This window comes from Podarcis erhardii (assembly GCF_964252035.2).
Source record: "Podarcis erhardii genome assembly, chromosome: 17".
NCBI classification, from domain to species: Eukaryota; Metazoa; Chordata; class Lepidosauria; order Squamata; family Lacertidae; genus Podarcis; species Podarcis erhardii.
Genome location: NC_138515.1, coordinates 20103099 through 20123632, shown reverse-complemented (window position 1 = coordinate 20123632; position 20534 = coordinate 20103099). Strand labels below are relative to the sequence as shown.

The 20534-nt window shown below is 39.4% G+C and overlaps 1 protein-coding gene and 1 long non-coding RNA gene across 18 annotated transcripts in view; one reads left to right on the top strand and one right to left on the bottom strand.

Moving 5' to 3' along the window:
- Window positions 1-20534, bottom strand: part of LOC309332595 — a 417968-nt gene that overhangs the window by 275777 nt on the left and 121657 nt on the right. The window lies entirely within an intron of this gene.
- Window positions 1-20534, top strand: part of NFIB (nuclear factor I B) — a 296978-nt gene that overhangs the window by 218435 nt on the left and 58009 nt on the right. For 16 of the 17 annotated variants that reach the window (XR_014152063.1, XM_081845173.1, XM_081845180.1 and 13 more), the window contains exons 4-6: window positions 10298-10366; window positions 12056-12176; window positions 13170-13288. Coding sequence is in view for 16 of the 17 variants with exons in the window: in XM_081845173.1 (XP_081701299.1) it covers window positions 10298-10366; window positions 12056-12176; window positions 13170-13288 (309 nt within the window). In the remaining variant the exon portion in view is untranslated. Of the gene's footprint in view, window positions 1-10297; window positions 10367-12055; window positions 12177-13169; window positions 13289-19785; window positions 20449-20534 lie in introns of those variants that run through there. The other variant, XM_081845174.1, reaches the window with a different exon arrangement.

Here is a 20534-nt window from a genome sequence, read left to right as displayed (position 1 = left end):
CAGCCTCATTTCAGTGGAAGCCCAGATCAAAAACTGTTTGGGGGGGAGAAAATATCAAATCTTCACCAAGGCCAACTATCCAGACTGGTCCTATGAAACCTTTGAAAATGCCTTGCTTCTATCTATTCCGTTTAAAGCTATACTCTGCCTGAATTAACATATTGGATAATATTAGTGTTCTAGAGTAGTGTAGGTCATGTAACAAAGTGAGAATATAACACCAGGTTCTGGAAATGTAGTAGAAAGCTATTCCCCTGTTCTTATTTAAGACTTACAGAAAGCTGAAGCTGAATTAGTTTTCAAGCACATTTTGGAAGTGTTTCTTTAAAAAGGGAATTTTGCTAACCAGCTTCAAGTGCTAGTTAATTCTGGTTAAACAGGGAAACCTGATAATCCTTAGTGTTAGATAATGTGCTTCTTCTTTGGTGATCACTCTTAGCCGAGTAAGATTGTCTTCCATGAACACAGTTTCAACAGTGAGTCCATAAGTGACCATGGAAGCCAATTCTGGATCCGTATGTCCTTCCACAGTGGGGACATTGGTTTTCAGGCAGGAGTTGATTGCGGTGTGGATTTGCCAAACATGTCTTCCTCTTAACTCGTTTCTTCCTTTTGTTCTGAATTCGTGCTTCTTCATGATGATTTTGGTGGAGGCTGGTGGTGCTGTGGTCTAAACCACTGAGCCTTGGGCTTGCCGATCAGAAGGTCGGTGGTTCAAATTCCTGCGATGGGGTGAGCTCCTGTTGCTCAGTCCCAGCTCCTGCCAACCTAGCAGTTCGAAAGCATGTCAAAGTGCAAGTAGGTAAATAGGTACTGCTCCAGCAGGAGGGTAAACAATGTTTCCATGCACTGCTCTGGTTCACCAGAAGCAGCTTAGTCATGCTGGCCACATGACCCAGAAGCTGTCTGCAGACAAATGCTGGCTCCCTCGGCCAGTAAAGTGAGATGAGCGCCACAATCCCAGAGTTGTCCGCGACTGGACTTAATGGCCAGGGGTCCCTTTACCTTTATTCTCCAATTAGAGCTCTCTCAGGCCACTGTTTCTCAGTTATCTGTGCTTATACTGCATTTTTTATAATTTGCCTTGAGAGCATCTTTAAACCTCTTTTGTTGTCCACCGGCATTGTGCTTTCCATTAAGTATGGAATAGAGTAGTTGCTTTGGAAGATGATAATGAGGTATCCAAACCACATGACCAGTATAACAAAGTTTATGTTGAAGAATCATTGCTTTGACACTGGTGATCTTTGCTTCTTCCAGTACACTGACATTTGTTCGCCTGTCTTCCCCCAGTGATATGTAAATTTGTTTTGGAGATACCATTGATAGAATCTTTTGAAGAGTTGGAGATGGTGTTTATAAGTAGTCCATGTTTCACAAGCATACAGTATGGGTTGGTAGTACAATAGCTTTTTAAACAAGCATTTTGCTTTCCTCGTGAATGTACTGGTCCTCAAACACTCTGCACTTCAAACAGGAAAAAGCTGCACTCGCAGAGCTCAGGCAATGCTGGATTTCAACATTGATGTTGGCCCTTGTGGATGCTTGGAGAGTCTGGCCCACTCTCAAACTCTTAATTGTGGCTACAAGATGGACCCCAATAAATGCATCCCATGGTGTCCAGCATGTCAAATCATTCGCTGAAACTAAGCAGAGGGGAAGAAAAAGCATTCACTTCCTCGAAATAGCTTGTGTTTGCCTTGGAAGTAGAATGCCTCTTCTGGCCGGGGATCCCAGGGATCTATCAGAATACTCTGATAGATGTGGTCAGCAGCCTTGGAAGAGCTACGTACCCTTGGGCCTGGCTATACATGCTATGTAATGGTTTTCTGTTAGCTGTTTAGGGCGGGACAAGCATTAACATGGCTCCAGAATTAATCTTTTAGTCATAATAGGTGGTCTTTATCTTTATAGCTCTTCTGAAAATATAATTAGTAGTTTTTCATTGAGTTGCTTGTGTTTTGAGCATGGATGGCTATATTATTTTACTGCACTATAACTTACCCTCTTGTCGACAGGGAACTAACCTGTATGGCAAGAAGGGTAGAAAAGTTATGGCCTAAGAGTCCCTTGCCTCTCTTCTGCTTAAGCAGCTTCAGCGTGTTGAATGATATAATACTGAAAACACTTGGGAACAATGTTTTTGTAAATAGCAAATGGACCAGAATCTATTTGTATAGATTTTCTTGCAGTGTTGCCCTTGCATGCTCCCTCTGGTATGGATTCTTGGAGCAGTGGTGCTCCTTCCAAGTCTGTTAGTCTTGAATTAAGAGAAGTGTCTCATACTTATAGTGCCGTTGGATTATGGTGTCAGTTAAGGCACTGGCATTTTGTTATTTTACAAGCAACCCTTGTTGTCCCCTCCCCGCACACAATAAACTTTTACAATTTCCTTTCGTGATTCTTGCTGTTTCAGTTATTCTGGCTATTTTATATGGAGTGGTTTTTTTTAAAGTTACAATTACAAAATTACAAATGAACTGTGGTTAATTCCTCTGTTTGCTTGGGCAGATCAATCCGTAAAATTCCAGTGGCATGTTCAAATGTGTTTTTTCTACATCACTACTTGTTTATTCAATGGTTGGGTTTTTTTTTTGCATTTCTAAGAAGTAACTGATCTTCCAGTTCTGCAGAATTAGGTGTTAAACTCATGTCTCTCGTGTGGGGAAATTGAACACAAGTTTAGAGATCCTGCACTAGTTAGTTTGTTAATGAACTTCAAAAATTTACTAACTTCAGTAGCACAAAATCTACACAACTCCTGTAGTACTAGGCAGAGAATCTGTTCCTGCATAAGCTACCTATTCCCAATCCTACACAATACTTTTTTTCTTGCAACACTCAGCATACCATTTTCTGTGGTTTCAGGTTTTTCTTTGTGCCCGTGTTTAGTGTCTAAAAGCAGATTTTCTCGTTGTAGGGAGAAGCTTGAAATCTTAACAGTCCCACAAATTTTAATGGGCTACTTAGCTCACTCTTAAGGTTCAGCCAGTAGTGGGAAGACAAACCAATGTTTCATGAAAATGAAATGTCACACACGTCAGTCGCCGATCTCATAATCTTTGTAGCACCATGAAGAAGCTGGAAATCCGTATCAGCCATTACACACAAACCATTGGTATCCCTAAAGCTTTCATAAATTAATTAAATGGACTTTGGTGCTGTTGCCCATGACACCTGATTAACAGATGGACCAACACTTTCGGTAGGCAGAGAAACCCGTTGATTGGAAGTTGCATGGCTTTTGGACCAAGAAGCTCCCAGTTTCTATTGACCTGTTTTTAAACATATTGGCTGCAGTTGGTAAATCTCCATTTGAGAGAAGGTTCTGTGGTGTGTGTGTGTGTGTGTGTTGCTGCAGGGCAAGAACTCTGATGGCACAGTTCCATATTCAATTATAAACTGAGCTGTTCCTTCCTGGAATGATTGCAACATATGAGGAATTTGTTGTTATTCAGTTACCGTTGATAGGCAGGTGCTACATTTTACAAGATCCTACATGCGAATTGATTATACATAACACATGTATTAGTTGGGGAACCCAGTTTCACCAACTTATTGTAGCACAGCTGGAATCACATGACATCATTTCCTTGCCTGTGCAAGTCGGGGAGGCTATAGCAAGGGGGTATAAGGAGCACTCGAGTTGTGCAACATCACAACTTTGCGGTGGTACAGCTGCAGCATCCACATACAGTATTACAGGCCCAGTGGCCAAGCAGAGGTTTTTGCCCCTTTCCTTGCCTAGCACCTTCAACAAGTTCTCATCAAAACACATAGACATCCAAAAAGCTTTCCTAGTTAACATTGCCACCACCTCAAGTATCCCAAACCATTAAATATGCCCCAGATTCTTGTACTAACTTCCTTCTCGACCCTCCCAGATCTGTTTATCAGTGTTAGGAATTCCCCAGGTACCAGGCACATTTTTAGACTGGCACAGGTCCAACTGCAGCCAGGTGGAGATCTCTGGATGCCAGGCTGGTTAAAGACATCTCCATCTGGCTGGCTCCCTCCAGCTTTCCGAAACAGGTAAGCAGAAGGGCTTATTTGTGCCCCACCTTTTCCTCCAAGGAGTACATGGTTCAGCCCCCCTCCTCAGTCAATCCCTACACAGACTCTGTGAGGTAGGTTAAGAGGTTGTGACTGGCCCAGGGTCACCCAGTGAGCTTCAGGACTGAGTGGGGATTTGAACCCTGATCTCCCAAGGCCTAGTCTAAACACTACACCACACTGATGATTTAATGTGTTGTAAACCACTTTGAGATTTCTTCAGAATATAAAGCAGGGTAGTGTTCTTTCTGAATGGGAAGGGATGTTGGCAGAGATCACAGTGTTCTTACCTTCGCTTAAAATATAATGATTTGTTTGTTTGGATTTGCAGTGTGCCATGTGCAAGAGACATGCAGGAAGTTACTAAAACTAAAGTGAAATGTGTTTATTCTTCCATGTTTACATTTCTGGCTTTCTTTTTCACAAAAACAGTAATAATAAAATCTGAAGTAGCCAGCAGATGTTGTCTGCAACACAGTTGGCCTTACCAATTGGCAAATGGAAGAGGTTTCACTGTCCCTGCCTTTGAGATGCAAGGTTGCTGGAAGTTCTCTCGTTTCTAAAATAAATAGAGCAAACAAAAATAAGCGTTGGTGTGCTTGTTAGCTATTTGTGATAAAATAGACACCTTACACAAGACTTGAAGGTAAATCCTTACTTGTCAGGTTGGCAACTCCTCCAGCCAGCATTTGCTTGAAGTTTCTACACTCCCATGTTCACTGAGAGTCAACAAACAGAATAACCAACCAGTTGCCAACTGTCACCTCCTTCCCCTAATACCATTTATTCTTTGTGAAATACATTTACAATGCATAGACAGTATAATGACTAACGATACTTCACCTTGGCTATTAAGGCCACCTCAAACAAAACTTCCTCGGAATTAATTCAGATAAGCAGAAACACAATTTTAAGTGCTCTCTGATTCCCACCCGCATTCAAAACCTGTACATATGGCAAGCTAACACAAGGCTAAAAGAAAAACACTTCTATATGACGTTTGAATGTTCCTTTTGCTGCAAGCTTTTGGTGTGATTCCAGAGATATGAAGCTTCAGAGATGTGATTCCCACCTGGATTCTGAAGTGATACAATCTCACAGGGAGTACGTTATGTACATCATGTTTAAGTTACATCTGCTATGGTGCTGATAAATCTCATGATGCAAGGAGCTCCTAATGGTGTAGTACTTTCTAAGAGTACTTGCTGCGTGTCCTTGTTTGAACTCGATAGAAAGGATTGTTCAAAGGATGCTGATAGTTGATGTTAGGGATATTCGCTATTTGCCCATTGCACATCCGCCTTTATAATTTTTGTTTTTAATAATAGCTGTTTCTTGGCTTTATCTCTAAGTTGAGTTCATTTTTGATTGTGTGTGTGTGTGTGTGTGTGTGTGTGTGTGTGTGTGTGTGTGTAAGTAAAACTGTTGGCTGACCCTATTGTTCTATAATAAAAGCCAAAGAGACAAGCCATTCAGTAGTGACTGAATAATTCACATTTATAGAAACCTTGCACCTTACTATACCAATTATTTGCCATTTTAAAAAGTTATGTTCTATAGTTCCCAAGTCCATTCTCAGTGCCTGCTGTGCTGTCTCACCTTGTTGTTGAGAGGATTACAAGTCCCAGCCTTGGACAATTGTATTTCTGCCGGGCTCTGAACACCTCAGAAATACAGCATGACATATGTTCCCAGATGAGGAATTGCTCCAGAAGTTCCTCAGGGCATCTTTGATCTTCCATCAATTTTCCAGCAGTCTCTCTAGCTCCAAAGCTTGCAGTTGGAAAGGGAGCAGGGGATTATTACCTTGTGCTTAGTTTTGGAGGCATAACACAATGTTGGGAACGAGTCCCTGCTAGTTGAGGGAGAAAAAGGGACCTGATAAACATAGCCTTTTTTTGTGGTGGCTACAAAGCCCAATCAAAACATGTGAATCCCTTCATAGCATGTGCCAAACCTGTGATAATTAAAGCATCATTTTCTTCTGATCAAGTTAAAAATGATTGAACTTTCCTTGATTACATTTGTCTGGTCAATTGGCCAGATTTCCCCCCCTTTTTTCTTTTTACTAGTTGGATGCCCAGATCTTGAACTTGTATTAGGTGTTATCTGAGCACAATTTGATTACTTCTTTCTTCATGATGAGTCCAGTATCAAGACATAGTCTGATGAGCTGTAAATAGTGTTCATTGAGACCAGAAGGCAATTCTAGTCTTTGAAATAAAAAACAACAACCAGTATAGCTTTATTCATAAATTTATAATTAAACTGAAAGATCCTTAATGCACTGAATGAAGATTTGTAAATACCAGACCAGGTATTTTAAGTATCTGTAGAACTAGGCCCTTTAACACAAGTTGCCGTTGTGATTTAAATGGTCTGAAAGAGGTAGTTCTTGGTAGGATGAAATATTTTATATCATAAACCTTCAAGATTTACAGCTAGTAATTTGGTGTGTTTGAATGGAGGAAAATCCATTTTTAAGCACTAGCTTGCATTTTGAAAGTCCACATAGCCTTCAGGTACTTCTTTTTTTTAAAGGCTGTGTTATGACAACTTGCTCCAAACTTGTCTTTTAAGAGATGGGTGCACACAGTACTTGGGTCTTTGCCTGGTATTCACAATGACACCAGCCTCATAATTGTAGTATTAAAGTAGGGGTTTTCACATCTCCTTAAAAAAGAAGAAAGCAATTAACCTCTCCAGCTCTTTGGTCTTTAAATACGGAGGCATCTCCTTTGATGATAACAAATGGTATTGTTCAGATTTTTGCAGGAAGATTTTTGCTCCACCAGATTTAAAAGTTAGCAGCGATAATAATTAGTGAATTATACTATTCCACATGACATTATCTCTTGGGCAAAATGAGTCTTTAGTCAGTGATGCTGCTAGATCCTTATATTAGGTTTAAGTGCTGTGAAATCTGGCCACCAGACAGGGAGTAAATGAGAAATATATGCCAAGAAGTTCTATTTAAATGTATATTATGAGTTAATGCAGGAATTACTTAGGTTGCAGTCCCGTGATAGATCCTGTTGAACTCAGTAGGACTTATTTCTGAGTAGGCACGCATAGCACAGCATTTTTGAAGTTAAAGCACCATGCAATGTGGGAGGGAAATTTTTTCTTTTCCCTTGAACAAACTGTGATGATATGATAGAAAAATGAAATGTTCTTTTCAACAGAGGTTAGCATCTAGCCATTGTGCATGCATACATAACAACAATAGCTTCTTCTTTTTTTCAAAGTTTGGTAAGAACTTTCTGCTGCTTACTTTTTGCTGCCTCTACAACCAAATCACAGCAGATTGCAAATATAGAGTGATTTTCCATCACAGCAGATTGCAAATACAGAATGATTTTCTATCACACAGCTGGAAGTCAAGTACCCAGCCACAGTGGATTTGCTAACTAGATATCCTCACCAAATCCTCTTGGTGCTAGAACATATTGTGTTTACCTTCCTGTACTCAAAGGCACCTTTGGAATGCAACTTGCAGAGCAGAGTGCTTGGGGATGATGCGTAATGCAGCATGGCGCCAGCTATGTGGTTACTCTCATTTAAGCTCTTAAACACTCATTTAATATTTTAAATAGAAACTGTGGGTCTGCTGCGTTTTCAGAGCTGGTTTTACTCTCAGTATCGCTTTGTCTGTGTAATGAAAAGGGGGATGCTTAGGCTGCTTCCTTTTTCCAGGTCAAGGAATATACAAAAGCTATGTAAAAGGGAGAAACTTTTTTTTTTTAACGCTGCTTAAAGAGAAGAAAGGTTTTCAATTTCCTTTTCATTGTTAAGATGAAGTTAATTGCTATTTATTTAATGGTGGGCAGAATATCCCCTCTTCTTCTAACTTGGTTCTCCAGACGTCCCCGTTTCCTGGGGACAGTTCCTGGATTTACAAATCAGTCCCCATACAAAATCCGTTGAAGTTGAAAAGTGACCCCAGATTCATTGAAAAAATCTGGTAACCTTACTCCAGATTGCATGTTGTGGAAATTAAACATGTAGGCAAGTATCTTCCAGCAACTTCTTGCCCTTATCTACTAAATCCACTGCCCAACAGAGGCAATTTTGTTTTTTGGTGGGGGCTGCTGAAGCACGGAAAATGGATGCTAAACAACGTTTAATACTCCTGTTCTCTAAGCTCAGCTATTTTTTTCTAGTTTAGGGTTACACATGTGAGTTTAAAGTGGATTAAAAGCTCTCTCTCTCTCTTTCTCTCTCTGATGGTGTACATATGATGTCCTCATTCAAGGGGCAGCTTCCCCTTTTTCTGCCAGCTGACTGGGATTTTTCCAACCCACAGATAACCCTATAAAGGAAGAGAATCTAATTTCAAATTGCACATTACACAATTGTGAACACACTAAGGTGCATTGTTTGGGCAGGGCTTTACGTTTGTGGTGACGTTTCCTCGAGTGCTGTCTATCACCTTACTTCTGCTTTCTTGAGCACAACCTAGCTATTTCATTTCCTCAGCCCAAAGGAAAGCATGCAGTGTATTTATTTTCACTGCTTGTTGCTAAAGGCAACTCTGTGGCACAGTTTCTTAAATGTTTTAAACAGCTGCTCCGTGCAAAACCTCTTCACCGCAAAATCGCTGTATTTTAAAAATAATAATAATTGGCCGTTCTGGGGGCGGGGGCGGGGGGGGGGGCGGAATCAGCAGGTACAGGAGATAAGAAGGAAAATGGAAAAGAAAAATAGCAGCGCTCGTCCGCTCTTTAAACACTCCTCCCCTCAAATCACTTTCCCTATCCTGCAAGGGCCACATGCCTCGTCAATTTTATTTGCAATGCATTTGAATGTATTTACAAGCCGAGTAGCACCTGTTTTGTGCATCAGGAGCAGGGTCTGGAGATTGAAGGACCTAGTATCTCCTCCTGCATGACCATTCCTTGCTGTGTTGTGGTGCTTTTTATTGGGCTGCTAAATCTCACCTGGCTGGGTGCTCTGCTGCCAACAAGGGGAAATAGATATTTGCTCCACTTCCCTGTGGGGAGGAGTTGCGGTGGACCACATGGCCATCCACTCCCATCCGGGGGTGGGGGGCGGAGTCACGCGTCTCCCAGAGTTCCCCGCCCACGTCATTGTTCCAACCAGCCAATCCACTGGCTGGGGGGCATGGCCAGGCCCCATTTAAACGGTGGCGCAAGCCAGAGAGCTTCCTTCTGGCTCTCTTCCTCGATCTCCCGCCCGCCCTCCCTATTTTCAGGTTTCAATATTGACCGTGCTATGGACCTCAGTTGGTCGCCGTTGAGGGGTCTGGTAGGAATTTTTCCACTTGGCAAATTGGCATGGGCCATTTGGTTTTTGCCTACCTCATAGCAATCATCACAACTTTGTAAGGTTTGGCAGTTAGGCATTGGTTGATCTTATGATGGGGGAGATGAGGTGTGGCCATCGCCTGCCCCTCCAAGTTTAAGGATATTCCATTAAAGCAGCGGTTCTGAACCTGTGGGTCCCCAGATGTTGTTGGACTACAACTCCCATCATCCCTGAGCTCAGGCCTTGCTAGCTAGGGGTGATGGGAGTTGTAGTTCAACAACATCTGGGGATCCACTGGTTGAGAAAGGCTGCCTTAAATGAATCCAGGGGTGTTGATCATGTTTTTTAAGCAGAGGTCAGATGGCCCCCTGCAATGCAGGAATCTCAGCTAAAGCATGCATGGCAGATGGCCATCTGACCTCTGCTTAAAAACCTCCAAGGAAGGAGAGCCCACAACAGACCATTCAACAGTCGAACAGCTCTTACCATCAGAAAGTTCTTCCTGATGTTTTTATTTTTATTATTATTATTATTATTATTATTATTATTATTATTAATAATAATAATAATAATAATATACCACCCATCATCTGAGAAACACAGGACAGTTTTCAGCATCAAGACACAAAAATACATAACATAATAACAAAATAATAACAATTTTTAAAAATCTATTTGAGTAAAAGGTTTGCCATTTTAGCCACTGTGAAACATACTTGAAACATTTGCTTGTGTGCAAGTTTGGTGTTGCCCAGTTCCATGGGGGGGGGGGGGCAGTTTTCCAAAACAAATAAAAAACTGATCAAGAAAGCAATTATATGCTATTTATTTGCAATAATCTACCAATGTAGAAAGTCTCATAATAATTGGTACATTCTGACAATTTAGTTTTGTAGCATTTGAGTGGGGATTTGAATTTATGAATGTCTTTTTCACCCCAATGTAACTAATTGTCTTTTCATGTTTTCCCTTCCAGTGTATCTTGAGGATAGTTTTGTAAAGTCTGGAGTCTTCAATGTATCGGAACTGGTGCGGGTGTCAAGAAGTAAGTTTCTCTTCTTTTAGCCTATAGTTTTGTGTATTACAATGTTTCTGGCTAAGAATCTGAACTCCAAACCACAGGAAGCATTAACATTTGAAATCCGTGGAACCCTAGACACGTGTTATAGTGAAATCTTCTTCTCCCTTGGCCTCCCATTGTTGAATTGGCATATTCTGACAAACCATTTGCTTTTAAAAATACAAGCAGCTTTTGTACGCATTGTTTAGTGTTTATACAGTAGGATCTTATTATATATCTGATTAGTGAACCCTATGAAATTCACTAAATGACTTTGAGCAAGCTGCTAACATTCTCACTTGCCCTGTAGATAAGTTACATGTTTACAGAGTATATTTAATAAATTAATCCCATTCAACGAGGTCCACCAAATATATATGATTATGGCTGCAAACATATGGACACTTACTTAGGAATAAGTGCCATCAAATTAATTTCTGAATAAACCTGCATAGGATTGGGCTGCAAGCCTTTGGTTGAAAGAGCAGAGTGAGATTGTAGTTAAATTAATAGTTTCAGTTCTATACTATTAGCTTTGTTTTAATGAAGTATCAGGTTGATCTGTTCAGACATTTTTATTTTCTACAAAGGTTTGCATACCAAGTTTAGTTTATACTGAAGATTGCGAGGAATTTTTCTTTATAAGCATGGAAATCAGTTAAACAAGGAACAAGCTTTCTTATGCCAGCAAGGAAGAAATGTTATAAATAGGAAGCTTAATTTTAGTTCAGAATAGTTAATAAATACATTAGAAACATTTCTTTATCTGTCATGAGAATAATACATACAGTGAACATCCTATATTTAGATAATAGCCTGAGCTAAGATTATTCATCATGGCTTTTGAATATACTTGCATGGTAAAGTGCAGTTGTTGGTTGAATAGAAAAATGTGTTAATGTACAGCACTCGTGCATGTTTACCCAGGAGTCAATTCCACTGTATTCCCTAGCACTTACTTTCAGGTAAATGGGCATACAATTGCAGCCTTTAGTATTCTAAATTACATTAAAGTCATTCAAAAATATGCAGCAACAGTGAAAACTTCCAATTTCAGGTGTATTTGAGATTATTATACTGTGACATGAAACAATTAGTTTAACATTCTGGACCCTTCCAATTAGCAAGTAAATTGTATGTAAACTACCCCAAGAATTTGATTGAAGGGCACCAAGAAATAATAAATACACACATTTGTTGTAAATAAGGAATGCAATGCATGCTAGTATTCATGAAAGTGAAAATAATGCATGGAGCATATTAATGTATGTAAAATAAGAGTTTATTTTCCAATAGATATTCTGTTTCACCAACTGAAACAAGCATGTGTTTATGCTGCATTTAAAATAATCCTATTTTTGTGTTGTTGCGTCTAGAATAAATACATTTTAAATTATATAACAGAAGTATTGTACTTGTGACAGTAATTTTCACTTTTTTCATGAAATGTTGACAGAACGGGAGAACTCAAGGAACTAGTTAATCACATAACTGTCTAGCTTTTCCCTGGTTATGGGTTAATTTTTCCTCAAGTTATACAACTAGGAAAATTAATTTCCTCTTGCTTCTCATTAGACAAAAATAGAGAGAGAACTTCGTTTAAGGGTGTGCTTTTGTTAGTATTAAATTGCTGTTTAAATACTGGTGTGACTATCTTAATGCTGTGTTCTTTAGCGCCTATAACCCAGGGAGCTGGAGTGAACTTCCCCATTGGAGAACTACCAAGTCAACCATATTACCATGACATGAACTCGGGTGTAAACTTACAGAGGTCACTATCCTCTCCACCAACCAGGTGAGCATATCATTTTTAAAAAGATCTAGCTATCATTAGGGTGTTTGTTGTTGCTGCTGCTGCTATTTTTTGTATTTTTATTTTTATATCTTATGCTTTATGTGGAAATTGTTCAATTCAGCAGTGTACTTATTGATGTGCTTTATTTACAGTTTAAGACTACCATTGTTATCTTTTGTAATCATGCAACTCTTTTTATGTGGTAAGCCTCCTTCAGCATAGTTTTTAACGGCGGAAAGGCGGCGTGTAAATAAAATGACAATGAGGTGCAATATTGTACTTCTTAATTATGTGTAGACAAGTAACAGTTAAATATTTCCAATGCTTTCTATTAAAATGGAAAAATCAAGTAGGTGTGGTGATACATTTTACATTATCAAGAAAGTCAGCAAAATAGAGTGGAAGCTTTCAAAGCGATCATTTTTTCAAACAATAGTAACAGCAACAACAGCAAATACTGGTGATGTAAGAAGTGTGAATAATAATAATAATAATAATAATAATAATAATAATAATAATAATAATTTATTCATAGCCCACCCATCTGGCTGGGTTTCTCCAGCCACTCTGGGCAGCTCCCAACAGGAATAAAAGCACGATAAAACATCAGTCATTAAAAACTTCCCTATACAGGGCTGCCTTCAGATGTCATTTAAAATCAGATAGTTGTTTATTTCTTTGACATCTGATGGGAAGGCGTTCCACAGGGCAGGCACCACCACTGAAAAGGCCCTCTTCCTGGTTCCCTGTAACCTCACTTTTCACAGTGAGTGAACTGCCAGAAGGCCCTTGGAGTTGGACCTCAGTATCCAGGCTGAACAATGGAGGTGGAGCAATAGGTTTTTGGATCTGGAAACATGAGATCAGAATTTGGTTTAACCCAGGAATAGTTTTTGGCTTGACACATGCCATCTGGATCAAAAGAGCTGTCTGTTGTTACTTTTAATACACATAAAGGCAGTTAAATTAATGCTTCTTCTTATATATTCACAGTAAGAGACCCAAAACTATATCCATAGATGAGAATATGGAACCAAGCCCAACAGGGGACTTTTATCCTTCCCCCAATTCACCAGCTGCTGGGAGCAGGACATGGCATGAAAGAGATCAAGGTGAGTAAATCCATATTTTTATAGTGCTTCAGACACATTATCATTTATGGAATTTTGTTTTACCTCATAAATACATTCATGCTTTGCAGTTTGAAATGGAGATTCAAATCTAAATCTACTACTAGGCTGAAGTATGTTCCTAGATTTTTCAAACGTACAAAGTAGTCATTAGTCATCATTAACCTTACCATCATCCTTTTTTATTTTTACACCCAGATATTGTGAATATGCATACCAATCCTTTTACTAAAACAACAGTTTTCACTGGAAGCTAAACCTGTCAAATTAGAGGGTCGGGATAGATATTAATTTATTCATCTGACTCTCTGGCTAGTGGAATCTAGCCACGCCGGTAAATAATTGAATAAATTATTAAGCTTTCACCGTATATTTTATAAGAAAATGAATAAACATTCTGCCTTTTTTCTGGCCTTGTTCCTGTGCCTTTAATAGCAAGTTGATGTGAAAGCATTAAGAAAGTAAAGCTGCCTGTGGTATGAAGAAAAAGAAATGGCTTCACTTGTTTTATTTCCCCATGTTGGTTTGCTAATAGAGATTCGGAAGCAGGTCCAGAAAAGATGTAATAGCCTTAACCCTGGTGATTTGCCTTCCTATTGTATGCTCCCTAATGTCTTGAAATTTTCATTTTGCTTTGTTCTTAAATTATTTCTGTTTATCTTTACATATAAGCCAATGAACATACTAGTTTACCCTCAGCTGCCCAGTAACTTCTACCCTGAAAGTTGTAGACATTTAGCCAGCAATCATGCTGCTCACTGTCCTTGCACGTAACAAACATAACAAAGTTTACCTTCCGTTTATCATTTATTATTTTTATTTCTTTAAGGCATTCATATAAAGCGTGCATAAAAAAATAAACCAGGCAGCAAATAAAATTCACCTTAAAACCAAATAGAAACTTAAATACTTCCTAATTTCTCTTTTACTTTTAATTATCATTAACTAGTAGTTCTTTTCATAGTCTTCCTTGCAGTATTTCACATAATCCTCCTTACAGAACTTCTTGCAGTCCTACTAGCGTAATCTGTTTATTACAATTGCTTTTTAAATAATTCAAATATTTACTCCAGTCTTCTAAGAATCTCTGGTCCCGCAGATTTCGAATCCTGTCGAATCTGAGTTGGGAGGAAGTTCCACAATGCTAAATAAATGGCTTCTAATAGTTCAGTTGTAAGGAGGAATAACTCACCGCCTTGGTAGTCAGCCAGCCCTGGCATGGCCAGTCATTTAGAGTATCTTTTAAGAGCAGACAGATTGGGAAGTCTTGGTGGCATTTTTTGCAGGGGTAACCAAACTTTTTTTTTCAAATAGGGCCAGATTTGATGAAGTGAACATGCGTGAGCGCCGACCAAAGTTGTTGAGCCAGATTAGGTCCCTGAAACAGACTTTAGACATGCCTGGTTTAGCGGCACAGATCCAGGCAGAGGCTTAGACACCTCTGTTATAAAGGAACATTTTTAATTGGTTCTATCAAGCAGTTCCTTTCCCACCTTCCCTTATGTAAGAAGTATCTGAAATATAAATGGGGTACTTGAATAAAACGGTTCTTTACATTTGCCTTTCTGTTGATACAAGTGATACGCCATATTCCTAGCTTAAGTGGCAATAGTAATAAGGCCTGATTGAGTTCTACCTCCTCAGCCCCACTGTCTTGCCTTAGAGGACATCAGTGGCAGCTGTTTCTTGCAACTGCCAGCAAAGGAGGGCTTTCCTGCACCATGGGCTGAGCGAGATCAAACTGCTGAGCACCAATGCCTTGTCTTAGACGACATCAGCGAGAGCCGTTGCCTATGTTGGTGGCAAGTCTTTCACTGATGTCCTCTGACATCATCACTGATGTCCTCTGACATCAGTGCATGGAAGTGGGGTTGAGGAGCTGAAACTCGCCTAGCACATAACGGAGGCAAGCGAAGCATATCCGATCAGCAAAAATCAAACTTCCTTAGTTCTGGCCAATTGTCTCTGCCAGGATTTATTGCCCTTGTTTGCTATTTGAAAGACCTGCAATATTATACAGAAAATGCACGGGATACTAGAATTAGGTATTTTGTGGTAAAAGGATATAACTTCTCCTGAGCCAGTGAAAGCTACCCATTCTCAGAAGATCCTTATCTTTCATCTCATCATCTCATGATGTTATCCAGTTTCCCAGTTGCAATTAATAACTATTTCTAGCTTACACATAAAAATAAATTACATATTGTACACGGTATGCAATAGTCTTTGTTTCAGATTTATAATGATCATGGTTTTTTTTGCCTCGTTTCTTTTTAACATAGCATTAAGAAGATGGTTTTTGTGCAGGGTTTTTACTTAAAGGGAATGTTACACTCTTTGGAGCAGTTGTGGTACCAATCATAAAAGTTCCATTTTAGTAATCCCCAAATATTTATGTCTCTCAGCTCCTTTGCACATCAGGCAGTACCCCCCATTCCCCCAAATGATCTTTTTACAGCATGTTTAAACAATATTTTATTTGGGTCAGTTTTTACATTCTTCCCACTTACCACAAAATATCAATTTGGAATGTACTCCCCCCCCAAAAAAACTTTCTATAAATAATGCAAGTTTTATTTGTATCTTTTTGTACATATATTTGCAAACATGGGGATATAGGATTGGGCTTAAAATGAAAAAGACTTGCCTATTGGTTGGTGGTATTATTATTATTATTATTATTATTATTATTATTATTATTATTATTATCAACATCTGTTGGGCTGCTCAGACATTGCTCTTTATTCATCTCCCAAAGAGTGACATCAATACTGATCCTCAATTATTTATTTTTAATTCTCCTCAGTTACCCTCACCACATGCAGAAGTGGTTATCTGTACTAGGAACCTTCACAACTATTTAAGGAGGATTCTCGTTTACCTTAGTTACTGACATTTAGAGTGATTTCCATACCCAGAATAAGATGCAATCCCATGCTCCCATTTGTGTGATCACTTCTGTACACCATGAGGGGAACAGGAAGGGGAAATGCAATGAGTGATGGGAGCACCATCTGAACAGATGCTCTGTTTTGTTGTCGTTGATTTTTGGTACTGATTTCATGAAAAGTCACCCAATTCTTAAAACTTGAATGCTTGTATCAAGAAGGATAATCTTTTAAGTTCATTTGCATGGTGGTCTCTGCATAATTCTAGTTGTGGAGTGCAGAGTTCTGTGGTGCTTAAGCTTTGGTGACCTGCAGTTAAGAGAGAAAAAAAAAATTGTGTCTAAACGGATTCATGGTAAAAAACGGTCATTTAAGGGGCCAGGGTTATGGAGTGGCATAAGTTCCTGTGTCCCCCCCCCCTTCTTTATTTGGCAATTTTAAGTATAGTCAACAATTTTAACTGAGGTGTAGGAAAACATATCCGGGCGATAAATCCCCCCCCCCTTTCTAGTGGTACTCGAGGCATTGAAAAAAGCAACCTATGTTATTTGATTAGGATCTTAGTTCCATTGCTTTAGTCCTGCTCCTGTAATAGATGTTGATAGGAAAGACATTGCTGGTGGCTATTGCCACGTGAATTACACAAAATACATAGGCTAAAATGGGAAAGAAAATGGGAAAACATCATGTGCATATATCTGCAGAGGCAATTTTCAAAAATGGTCATTGTCCACCCTCTTGCAGCTCCTTTATCATGAACTATGGTGTATCAGGAATACTTTTCCCATGCAGATTTATTATAGGGACTGGACTGTTTTACTTTTTTGCAGTCTAACCTTTGACTGATAATTCATATTAGTTTATAGTAATTATAGTACTGCATGGATGTGTTTGGAGTGTTATTAGCTGATTCCTTGTTATACGTTCTAAATGGTTACTGAATTGATTCCTGTCCTGTCTTCTTTAGTTTTAAGAGATGTTTGTCATGTCACTTTGCCTCTCAAACACTTAAATACTTACAACTTCCGTTGATGTGCTTCAGTGATAAGCACAGCCTTCCATTGTAAACTAAACTGCCAGGCTTCGCATATCCTGAATGTGCAAACACAAATGTGTTTCCAACTTAGAATAAGGTTGGTTTGGGATAGGCAGCATGATCAATCTTTCAGAGGAAACCTTTGACACATTCTAGGTTCCTCTCCGAGGCCCTGGTCCTTGGAGTTAACTAATTCACTCAATCCACTAAGCCCAGACTTCCAGTAGTGGTCGTCAAAATACCTGTCATCACCTACTCAATTCTACAGAGCAATAGGATTCTTTATTGTATACATTCACACAAGACATGTGGTTTGAGAATCCTACCAGAACACAAAACACTCATTTTCTCCCTCATTGCACCCCCTTCACTCCCTGCTCAGCTCCACTCTTTTTTACATCCCTTTTATCTGTTAAAGTCAACTCTGATGTTCTATATCTGGGGCTCACTTCACTCAGAATTCCATCACACTCACCTGTTGTCCATCATTCTTCACCCAATACATTGTTACGTTGCGTTATCAGAAAATACTTTTCCAGTCTCCTGAAATTCAGGGGCAGATGTATTTCTTACCATGAATTGGCACATTTGAGGTCTGGTTTTGTGGCAACTTCAGCACCGAGAACTATGGTTTTGATGTTCAGAGTTGGTAAGTACCAAGGGACCTGGTACAGTTCATCCCCAGGGTCTCCATACGAGAGGACTCGGGTCACGTCACAAAGGAAAAAGAAGAAACACTATTGGCCAAATTGCTGCTTTCATAAGATTCTGAGGCTAGTGGCAGAAGATGAGATTATTTGTAACCTCAGTTCCCAACATCCAGTTGCCATAAGAGTACGGTCATGCACTAATGGCAGGCACAGCTTTTCTAGAAGGTTCCTGAAGCTCAGCAGCACCTGAGATCTTTGCTCCACAAGTATGAATATGCAGAACCACAGTTACTGGTAAGTAATTCTTCTTTTCAAAAAAATAAAAAATGATGACAATTTTATCACAGTGTGAGAAAAGAGAATTTTTGGGGTTAAATATATATATATGTTTCACCGTTTATTAAAGATTATTAAGTTAAAGTCAGTGGTTAATATGTTATTTTATCTCTTGAGCCACGCTACCTTTTTACACATTCTCTCACACATATATAAAGATGGCATCTGATATGTTAATTACTTTAACATACCCCCCCCTTATTTATTCATTTACCAGTAACTACTTTGCAGACTAATTTGAAATAGTAAATGTAAGTACATGTCAGGAGCGCAAGAGCTCAGTGCGCGTGCATTCTTCACGAAGTGCTCAAAAATTAGCACGGGGACTTTGCAGTTCATTTAATTAGAAGGGAATGTGCAAAGCACTGACACAAAATAAAAGTTCAAAAGCACAATAATTTCACAGTAATAGACTCTGATCCAGTGCTGTTTCTGCACGTGAGGTGCCTTGCCTGGCTTGAGCCAAGCTGAATCTCTTGGAGATGAAAGGGCACTTAAAGCAATCTGTCAAAGCATGACACACATTTTGGCCAGGATCCCAGAAGCTGCTTGGGGAGTAGTGGGGTACCTGAAGGTGCCTGGAATTTCAGATTAGAAATCCTGGCAACCAGAACCAAGCACATCACTCCCAAATCACCATAATGGTTTGCCAGAAAAGAGGGAGATGTTCTCTCCTCTGCTCAGGCAACACCAAAGCAGCTGGCTATTTGCTAATTCTGCAACTTCTAACCTAACTCTTGTCAAGTGACACAAGTTGTTCTATAAACCCCCTGGGGTCTGGCTGCCTTTGCTAAGTAATTTGTCCCATGAGTGACAAATCTATACCATGTTTGCTCAGGGATGGTGGGCTTGGTCCTAGACAGAAAACCCTGATTTCCAATTGCAACGACCTGCCAAGGCATTCCGAAACCAAAAGACACCTTTTGGGTTGGACACTGATATAGTGCAGGGAGTTGCAGACAGAGAATGGAAAGGCAAATCCCTGTCTGTTCACACACAAAATGGCATTTCTTGAAAGCACTATTCAAAGCTAGGAGGCGATATGAAAATGAATAGTCATTCCATGGTTGCAATTGGTATGCAATACGGCATTTCCTTTCCATCCTTATCCAGTTTTATGAAGTAATGAAATGATAGTTGATATTGCTTACCGTGGGAAATGAAGGAATTCCCCTCTCCTCTTTCTTTCTTTTTTTTTTTTTTAAAATCCCTTTGATGGGAAGAGGATCTTGCTTAGAAAGGGGGATAATTTAAAATGCAACAGGATGCAAGAACATTTGCCATGAAAGGACTCTATGAAAAGAACTGGCATGGGTTAAGAAGAAGCCCTCATACCCTATATATATATATAATAATAAAATTTGTCCCTGGGAAAACAGCAGCAGTTTCTGTTGCACGGCTCAACAGCAGTTAAACTCATTCTTAACGTTAGACTAAGACAACATATTTACTCAGGCGTGGAAAGTAATAGGATGTTATGGTGTGTTCCTAGAGCACTGAATACAGATATAAAGATTTATTTGAAATTGTACATTAGGGTGTACAATTAAATACATTTTAATTTTACAGTTTCTTCATCATGCTCACTTTCCTATGGTTCTCCTGCGTTCAGCAACAGCAAACTAGTACAACCCCAGCTTTCCATTAAAACAGAAGCTCTTGGATCCCCTTCGCCTGTTCTTCACCTTCCCCCTGCCGGACTTCCTTATGACGAGGAACAAGTATCTTCTGCAGAATATCCTCCTCCTGGACCTCTGCCATCTTTTGCTATCTCCCCATCTTCTGGACTTGCTTTCCCTGGAATTCCTTTAAATATGGGGCCATCTCCTGATGGGCCTTTCCTTATTAGACCCCCGTCTCATGGTTTTTCTAAAATGGAAATCTTAATTTCAGAACTTAGAGAATTAAAAGGGGAGGTACGTAGTGCTGTTCAGGAGCTGAAAACCATAACTGGACAGCTAGGCCAGCTGCTCACCTACACAGGACAGAAAAATGCAACTCCTAAGGCACACACTGAAGGTTAGGCCCTGTTTTTTCTCCCCTGGAGAAACATTCTTTACCTGGAAAATGCATTTATTCAGTAAGGGTTCCTTTACAGGATGCCCATTTGATTGTGTTAACTGTGTATTCTGTCCTAAGGAAAGCATGACCAAAAGCTTCTTTTAAGAGAGTTATATATCTATATTCCAGTAGCAATTTGTTGTACTGTTGTAAATATTTAACATCTTACAATATATCCTAATAAATGTATACATGCATTACACACCAGCCTTTATTGTGTTTTTATTTCAAGTTCTTACTATCAGTTCTTGCTTTCC